The 9,995-nt window shown below is 43.2% G+C and overlaps 1 protein-coding gene across 1 annotated transcript in view; it reads right to left on the reverse strand.

Moving 5' to 3' along the window:
- The window catches only part of cntn3a.2 (contactin 3a, tandem duplicate 2), a 29,100-nt gene extending 26,977 nt beyond the window's left edge, over window positions 1–2,123 (reverse strand). Inside the window, exons 1-3 of the mRNA XM_041945450.1 lie at window positions 2,049–2,123; window positions 1,698–1,835; window positions 721–856 (exon numbers count right to left, since the gene is read on the reverse strand). Coding sequence (XP_041801384.1) covers window positions 721–856; window positions 1,698–1,752 — 191 coding nt within the window. The 5' untranslated portion in view covers window positions 1,753–1,835; window positions 2,049–2,123. The remainder of the gene's footprint in view (window positions 1–720; window positions 857–1,697; window positions 1,836–2,048) is intronic.
- Between the last annotated feature and the right edge of the window lie 7,872 nt (window positions 2,124–9,995).

Consider the following 9,995-nt stretch of genomic DNA (forward strand, 5'->3'; position numbering starts at 1 on the left):
ACAACTAGCAACTCCTGGGTCTGAAAAATTAAGCCAACATGGAAGTGCAAAAACCTGCAGTTCCTCAAATGGCCACTTGAGGCAGGCTCCAAAAGAGGGTCAATCCCCATAGACTCCCATAGTGAAATGCCCAACTTTACAGCAGAAGTAAACATGTTTAGAGCCTGACACAAAAAAACGTTTTGGTCTCTATAGCTAATTTCCCCATTTGTGACAACTGTACACGAGATGAATTTTGATATGTTAATTATGTTGTTAGTTATGCATAATTGTGGGAATGCCGCTCTGGGAGACAGCTAGTCGTTTCAGCTACTAAGCTTCATTCAGCCCATCTCAGCCCCACCCATGCTCCACTCCCATTTTTGGAATGGTGGAGTCAGGATGGTGATGGCCAGAGCCACAGCCAATGAGCGTCACAATGGCTCCTCAGAAGCATATGGGTGACGTTAATGAGGCTACCTTCATGTTTATATATATTCTATGGGCACACTTTGACCCAACTCCAGAGATGGTCCGTCTCAGGCAGGACTCGGAACAACTCAGCACATTTAAACAGGTAATGGAAACGAAACTCAACACAGCGTGGTTTGACTTTGAAAAAAGTGTTTTTGTACTGGAGTTGCTGTTTTATATATTTTATATGTATTTAACAGTCAAAGTACACAAAAATTGACAGATTTCTGAATGCTTATACAAGCCTGAATTTGCACGTTCTCTTACCTGTACTGAGGAGGTGGGATTCCCTTTGCATCACAGGTTAGAGTAGCTTCTTCTTCTATGGAGTCTACAGGAATGAACAAGTCACCTGGCTCCATTCTCCATCTTGGACCATGGTATGAGCCACTGTCCAGACAATCTGTCAGAGAAACAGTGACAGGCTGAGCACAGCGACAGAAAAAAGTGTCATTTCAAAAGAGTACAGCTTCCATAATTTTCCGTTCTTCTGGTCGAAATAGGATTTTCAGGTGTAACAGGGATGTTCTTTCAAGACGGGAGGCTGGACGTTGTTATACATGGGAAATGACTCAATATGTTTCATATTATCTTCAGGTGTTGCAAAGTGCAGCTTCTCCCCAATGAATAAATTGAATAAAATGAACACTTGAGAGCGTACCACTGTAGCAGGATGCCATTCCTGTCACTTTGAAATTGGACATGTTGCTTTTCCAGCAATTAAAAATGATTGTATTTTCAAAAGATAAAAGAGATAAAAATCGTGATCGTTTTTTTATCATTCATGGTAAACTGTTGTACATTATACATCAAAAAAAGTTTCCAATTTACTGGGAACTTAGAGAAGCAATTGCTCTCAGTTCTGAACATGAATGCATAAATGCTATGATGAACATTTTTAATAAACACCTTTCTTTAAGTAACTAAAGTCTTTGCTCTGCGTTTTCCGTTGCTTGAGTTTTATACAAAGAGGAGAAGGGAAGGAAGAAGGAAAAGTGTAAAAGACGAGGAAACAGCAGCGAATGTCTCTCCATTAGGTTATAGTCACAGAGCAGTGAAGAGGAAGATTGAGAGTATTGCACCTCTGTTGTGAATGGAAGTCAATACTGAGGAGTGTTCCTTTAAACCTGCGCCCAGCCTATCATCTCTGACACTGACATGATTTTCGGCTCTTCAGCTATCATCCCGCAACTGTAAATGTCCAAACGATAAAGAATCATTACTCATATAAAAAGGTGGTTTACCTGCCAGACAGTCGATGATTGATAACAGTAGAAGCTGTTTCCATGGCAACGTCATCTTTGGCAGCCAAGGGCAAATGAGACTTTCATCCAATAATCTTTGAAATGGCACTCGTGTTTTCCGAGAGAGGGGAGCCTGACCTGTTGGAACAAGATTTTTGTAGTAAAACACCAAAGTCGGCGAGCGCCACCATCTTTTTTTTACCCCGCTTTTCTGATACGTTATCCCTTTTAACCATCTATCAGGACACGAAAAGGGGGAGTGTGCAGTTTTAGTAGTGGAAGTGTGATAATGAGAAAATTGGATGTGGAGTTTGGTGCAGGATGTGTCACGTTCCTTCGGTCCATTCTCACATTTCTAATCAGTGAAGATCCAGGCGGTGTCACTTTCTGCCCTGTGGTTTGGCCGACTTGCACCCGGAGATGTCTGCGGACGACACCAGAGGCATATGGGAGGAAGCTCCTGCCAATCTATTAGGGGAGCGACCAACGCCTAAGCTCATCCTTCACTTGGACGGATTCACTCTGGCTGCCTGAGGAGACTTGGACCTGGGAATTGGGTGCCATCCAATCAATTAGATTCCCCCACAGCAGCATGTGTCTCCCCACATGCTGGGGTGAATCAAGACAGCCTGATGAGGAAGCCATTCCACCCAGGTCCATAATCAAGGGCAAGTGTCTGTCTGCTCGTAGCATGTGTTGCAAATTGCAATGCACCCACTTCTTGCAGGAGGAGACTGAGCGAGTAATGATGCAATTATGAAATGTCAAACATACACACAGCGGAGAAGCGGCAATAACACAGTAGTTAAGAGCGCAGTCACACACACACACGTGTTTAGAGTGTATGCAGATCTGCGGACATCGGTGTGCACCCGTGCGAAAACATGCACATGAGCAAGCGGGTCTGCAAAACACAAATTTCTACAAGAGGTGTTCAAGATATAGTAAGGGCACACACAGATAACAACACCAATCTGCTAAATGTCACACAACCCACACACACCTACACACCAAACTCACTTTCTCACTGTGTACAACACATATAACACCCTGCCTCCACATGCACACACACACACAAACACAGACACACACTCCACTTTCCATTTAGAAGACATAAGCCGTGATGTGCGGCTCATTTGTGGCCTAATCCCGGGGCGAGCCTGGTTCAGAACGCTACTTATGGAGGGTCTAATTGTTTGTCAGCTGCCTGGATGTCAAATCAGACACGTGGGGTCTCAGCCAGGATTTTCTTCCCTACCTTTCATGTTTGCTCGGTCCTTTTTCTTCCCCCAAAGTCTGCAAAATTGGATTGGTACGCTTCCTCTCAAGAGGAGTCCTGCATGCCATACCTCAGTGATAGGCCCACAGTGTGCAAACTGCTGGCACCTCAAGACTGAGGATTGGTGTGTGGAAGGTACAGTCGGTATTACACTACTGTCGACTTTGCATGTTATGGTTTGCATTTGTAATGGGGTTTTGTCAGGGATGGCACCATCTAACAGCTGATGCAATGTGTTGGTTGCTTTTTTTTTCTTCATGCAGATCTAATAAATCATTTACAAATGCAAAATACAGAGTTAGAGAATTCTGTCAGTGATCCTACACGCAGCAGATCAGTCTGTGATTCCCATGTACAGACTGTGTAAGACTGTTCACGCACACTCGGGGACACACACAGACACCAGCACATGCACATAGGCACCCACCCACAGTCACACACACCCTCTCAGCTTGCACTCACAGATAATGGTGCTAACGATGACGCCGATAAAAGGTGGTGAGAAAGCTTTGCAGGGTGAATCACTCTCAATCAAGGAGGGTGCCTTCCTGTAACAACACACCACTGGGTTAACTGACATGAAAAAATAATGTATAATCACGATATCCACCACCTCCATCACACTCCGCCCGCATCCAAGTAACATGCTGGTTGAACAAATAGCCCAGCTGGCAGAGTGGGAGTGTACTTACTTTGAAGGCCTGAGCTAGATTCATCACACATATTCCAGCTGACATAGTGGCATACAAGTATGCAATTACCAGGTGAATGTTGTAGTGTAGAAACGGTGTGTGTATGTGTGTGTGTCTGCACCTTCAGCACTTACTGCATCTCAGGAGGCATAAAGCCAGTCATTGCCATGACACTTCTCAAGCTTTGTGGTTCCTTGACAACACTTGAATACATTTATGTCTTCTTTTCATTTTCTTTTTGATCAGCCAGTGCACCATTCACGAAAGTCCACCCAAGGGTGATTTAGCCCTAAATTGCGCTGGTGTTGGCCTGTGGCTACACATGTCAGGGGGTGAGGTGGAGTGAAACCGGGCTGCAGTGTGGCATCACACCAGGTAGGAACCACAGGAGCAGTTAGGAGGCAAAAACACCACCATGTGAGTAATGCAACAGCACCTCTCCATCAGTTTGACAAAGAAAGGATCGGCCGAGCCGCAAAATAACTCTTCGTTTTAAAGAAAGAAAGAAAGAAAGTGGCTGTGTCTGAGCGCATGCCCCTCCAACACCACACAACTCAGTGTGGAGGAATTGGCCGCAGTTGGGAGGGCACGTCACGTTTCTCCAGAATAAAACAAATTATTATTATCGAAGATATCATTAGGAATTAATGGGCCAATTCGGGATAGCAGGCAAGACAGGCCGACGTGTGAGCCTGTTTGACTAAATAAATATTTTAGCATATAAATATCATTGTGTAAATAATTTAGCGTTCTGTATTTGGGCACGTTCACAATTGCCAAGCGCGCTCGTGGGCTATATATTTGTGTGCGTGTGTGTGTGTGCGCGCGCGCGTGTGTCTTACCTCTTATCTTGAGATATCTTGAGACCAGCAGGAAGCAAATTCAGCCCTCACGGAAAAAGCGACAGATTGATCCTCCATGGAAACCTTGTTAGGAAAATTTCGGTCACAATCGCAAGGTCGTTCATACAGGTGCAGAAACAGAGCCGGTGGTCAGTCAGAGAGAACGGCGAACGCAGGAGGCACAAACACACGCGTTTCATATCGCTGCTCTCCCCCTTCTCCTCCACTCCCCACCAAAAAAAAAAAAAAAATAGACACACACTTACACACACACACACACGCACACACACAACACCCACGTTGTTGGCTGCGCCGAATCACATTTGAAACATCCCCAGTTAAGAGGCTCGACTCTCGCCCGTGTTTACGCTCTCAAATCCAACACGCGTAGGTCTGAAATCGGGCTTGAAAGGGGATCTTGCGCAGATGATTTATTATGCGCATCAAGTCAGCTCCCCTGCGAAGAAGACGCGGGCTGCACGGCGGCGAGGAGGCGACGGAGCAGCCAGAGCCAGCAGCGCCGGGGTGGGAAGGTGCGGAGGGAGGGAGACGCACCTGGCGGAGAACTGCACCCCCCTGCGTCACACTGCAGTATTGCACCGCAACGCGGTCGTCTTCATTTTCTTTTTAAGGCTTTTCTGCCAGGTTTACAAGACGAGAGTTAAAAAACCCCCGCATGTCTGCAACCGAGATCAACACAACTTTAGTCTCATTCTAATCCAATCGAGAAGTGTAACTAGAAAACCTGATACTAAATCAAAGGGAAATTGTGTTACATTTGGTGCAAGCCTGCAGAATTATTCATGCGGTGATACATTCAGAAAAGTGCAATATTAAAGCTGCAACAAGCGACAGTTGATCCTTAAACTCACAGATGTAGAGTTGCAAACAAGCTGCTTTAGGTATACAGGGTTCCTGTAAGTAAGTAAAAGTCCTATGACCCACAGACCAACAGCATTAGTGGATATCTGTTTTTGTTATTGAGTAAAAAGTAAAATGTAAAAGCCTGTGCACATAAAACCGCAAGTTGTCAACTACATCCAAGGAGAGAAGTTCAATCACAGAGCATAAAAGTGCACCGCTAACCTGGGAGGAACCGAAAGCGCTTCATAGAAATCAACTAAAAAGTTGCTCGAGTTTCTGTTTTGAAGATCATTGAAGATATCATTCTAAAGGCTGGACTTCCAAGTCTTCTTCAGTTCAGTTCAGAACTAAAGAAGCCCCTCGGATGAGAGACGAAACGCTTTCAAGTTTCCACCAAGTCCAGTTGCCCTTGATTCAACCCTCCTTGGATAAGCATGACCTGGAAGACTTCACAGACGTTTTAAAGGCGCACATTGCAGGTTTTCTCTACTGGCCTCTTACTATGAGGGATGGGGTCTTAAATGAACATGCGCTTCTCCGCCCAACTTTGAACCATTTTGGTGATTTTTCATGACAGATTTCTGTCTGTGCAGTTTCTTGTGCTTACTTTCTCACTTTCTCCCGGGCACCAGTCAGTATTTAGCAACGTTGGAATCAAAACTGATGGAGTAATTTTAAAGAAGCAGACAAGCCGAGTTTTTGAGTGTTAAACCTTTAATGATATCTGCGAATGTTTTTTACTTTAAATTCAACTCTGATTGTGTCATATTTAGTAATTAACATCTGAGACACAATTTTCAGTGAAACCACAGTTTCAGGGGCTTTAAAAAACACTTTAAATTTCAACCTGCAGTGGTAAAGAAAATACTTCCAGAACCAGTTGCTCCTTCCAGCTCTATATCGATAGTTAGAATAAGCCAGACCTTTTTTTTACAGAGGGCGCCTTTCGTCAGTCTTTCTGAAGAACTGACTCGTTTCTGTAAGTTAAAATGGTACAACTGTAAAAGTTATTAAAGGAATGTACTGACAATTTGAGAAGTATGGTTATGAGTTAGACGAGAATGTCGACATCACTCTCGTATCTCTCTCTTCAACATGAAGCTACAGCTAGGAGATGTTAACTTAGCTTAGCATAAAGACTGGCAGCAGGGGGAACAACCAGAAACAAAAAGTCGCATTTGTTGTCACCATGAGATTGAGAGACAAAACCTGCAACTTGTGTTAATCAGTGAGCTTTTCAGATGTAGAAAGGCAGATTTTAATGCTAAGATAAGATAATAGGCTGCTAGCTCCACCTTAAAATGACAAAAATATGAGAGTGTCTACTTACATCTACTGTGGAAAAGAAAGCCATTAATCTTATTTCGTAAGATCCCAAAGTATTCCTAGCAATCCAAAGCTATGTAGCCTATTTCTGTACACTAGGGCGCGTAAAGTTTTCAAAACTAACTCCAGAGACTTTTGTTCACAAGTCACTTGTTTACTTGTCCAAGCCTTCATTTCTCAACAGGCAGGCTGCATAAAATCAGCTTGTGTGAGCTTATGAGGTAGGAGTGGCTGCCAGTTATAATATGTGGGGTCAGTGAGAGCCATTGGGACTCAAGTATCCATGTAGCAGAAAGCCAGTATAATGAGCTGCAAGTGGCTGAAAACACAGAGCTGCAGAGAGGGGTGTTAAAATTACTCAAAAATGTGTGAGTGTGGCTTCTTCTTTGTGTGCAAGTGGGGCATGCACGGGGGCTGAGTGACACCATGTGACTGTGATTGGAGGAGAGTGAAGTGTTGTGGGTACAACTGAACCTGTTTTCCACTGTAGCACTGAGTGCACAAAAAAATGCACCTGGTTGTCATGGAAATGTAATGGAGCAGATACCTTCGGTTAAAACACACAAATAAAAAGGGAGCGTGCTATTGATATTGATATTGGTGACATTTTCCCCTTTAAAATTGGCCCCTTTCACTGAAATTTTGGCACATCACAGTTGGGAATATATAGAAAAAATACAAATGCAAATAATAAAATGAACGACGGCTGAAATCTGCTTAGCTGCTTCAGTTTCATCCGAGTATTGAATAGAACGGAGCCATCGCTAATGTCATTAGTTACACCTGTGCTTTTCGTACTATGACGTGCCAGGACGTCTGCTGTGAAAAAAGCCTGTTTATGCTTATTACCTGATTATTTAGTAACAGGAATGTGAGGTTTCACTTTAGATTATGCAGTGGTATATAACTGAAGGACCTATTTGAAACACTTTTTGCCTGAAAACTCTTTATTAAACATTTTTTATATATTGTTCATTATTTTCTTGATATCGTCATTTTGTCTCTTCATATTGTAATTCTAAAACTGCCACAGGCTATTGCATGTCTGTCCACCGTGGAGCAGAGAGTCTTCCTCTGTTGCTCTTCTTAAGGTTTCTGTTTTGTTTTTCAGCCTTATTTGAGTCCTTTTCTCCCTTTTGTCCGGATCAAGGGTCTAAGGATAAACAGAGGCTGTTGTATGTTGTACAGATCGTCATGTCCTCTGAGACAGATATGTGATTTGGGGCTATATAAAGAAAATTTACTTCTCTTCACTTGAGTGTAATTCAAAACTGCGTTTGCCAACGGAAAGAAATTGGGTTGCGTTTCGTTCTGAGTTGCAGAAGGCTGACATTTCACTGTTTTTGATAAGCATCCGCTGACAGCTTGGGTTCATGGTGAGAGGATGTATCTCCCATGACAAGACTGGAAGGAAACTGCTTTCTCTTCCAACTCTCCTCCTACCGCTCTCTTTTTTTATTCACACTCTCTCACTCACACAACTGCCCTTCATTACTCTCTGTCTGTCTCATTCTGTCTGCCTCTTTCTCTCAGACACAAACATCGAATCCCTCCTCTTTACTACCACACTCATGTTACCCTTGTGTGCATCACCACCAGGTCAATATCTGTGCTGGGCCTCAGTGAAGCCTGACTGTGTTATCGTAGGTCTCGTAGTACCTCAGTCTACTAGGATCACCATTAAACCTACATTGATCATCCTCATTTCAGGCCTAGGTTCCTTTAACATGGCCAGGGCATCGTTAATAATGCTCCATACAGCAGCCATTTGACATTTCCTTTAATTATGCCTGTAATTTATTCATGCACTTGATCCTAGGAGCTTGTTGTGAAAAGCTTCCTCCAGGAATATTTTATCCAGCTCCTCTTGAGGCTCACGGATTAACCATCTTAATAGCAAACCCCTGAAGGTATTACTTCCTTCACTGTGCGTGTGTGTGTGTGTGTGTGTGTGTGTGTGTGTGTGTGTGCGTGCCTGCGTGTGTGCATATGATGGCAATGAGCATTGTGCCTTGAATGCGTGTGTTAAGCTGCAAAAGTCATTAGGTCTTATTTCTCAACCATTCAGGGGACTTGATGTAAATTCTCCTGTATTACTAGCTTGTCTAATTTTGGGAGAGCACAAAGAAAAGTGCAAATGTTTGCAAGATCTGTGCTTATCGCACAATGCAGAGACCCCAATGTTCAACCCAGTTTTGCGGAGGAAAACATCACCGCTTAATTTGCTCACTCTGCAGGTCGGTTAACAGACAGCAAAACACAGCAATTTCCCTCAAAGTAGCGGAGGAAATCTCGCATGCACACACTTCGAATGGGATTTAAGATGTTAATTATGATGTTTCTTGATCACAGAACATTGCTCAACTCCCGACTGCACACCTGAATTCTTCAGGCCGTGTGTGGAAAAATGTGTGCATTTGAAGGCCGGGAAGTGGAGGCTCTTATAGGAAAAGGACACGCACACACACCACACACACACACAGGTAGAAACAGAAGGCAATTTGTCACTTGTAAATAGAAAGTAATTTGACAATTTGTCACTTTGTCAGCACTGGGGGAAGCGCACTATAGCCTACTTTATTATTTCATGAAAAATTGAAGAGCTATTGCTTCAAATATGTAAACTTACATCACTTTCGCTTTCGTTGTAATCATTTTTCACAAAACTATAAATCCTCTTCCCTTATTTCATATCCACTTGCTCTTGGGTATAATACGTCTGAACATAAAAACATCTCTCACCTATGTGGTTGTCAATCCAAAAACGATTTGGGTGTTCTCTGCAGTCCACTTCAATATATCACACAGACGCTTTTAATGATGCTCTCTCTCTCTCTCTCTTTGTCTCTCTGTCTCTGTCTGTCTCATATTAACTCAGTAAGTAGCAGTGGTTGTTTTCTTTTTTTGCTTTTTTTTATAACATTTCTGGTATCCTTACTTCATTAGCCAGGCTTTTCAACAGCCTTCCATAGAAGACTAATGGGCCAGCATACCTTTTATTGCATGCTGCACTTCCATGGCTGTGGAGGTCCATTACTTTTGAGGATCAAGAATTTACTCTCTACTGCTGCTGATAGGGAGGCCTTGCAAGGGGCTAATGAAGGGAAAGATCCACTTTGAGATAAATCCTCCAGTGGGTCAATAAAAAATTTGCTTGGCAAGAGAAGAGACCTGTAAGTAGAAACCCGCTTGTGAGGTCTGAACTGGGGTGAGTCCAGTAAATTCAGATAGATAGATAGATAGATAGATAGATAGATAGATAGATAGATAGATAGATAGATAGATAGATAGATAG

The sequence above is a fragment of the Chelmon rostratus genome, chromosome 10 (genome assembly GCF_017976325.1).
Source record: "Chelmon rostratus isolate fCheRos1 chromosome 10, fCheRos1.pri, whole genome shotgun sequence".
Taxonomy (NCBI): Eukaryota; Metazoa; Chordata; class Actinopteri; order Chaetodontiformes; family Chaetodontidae; genus Chelmon; species Chelmon rostratus.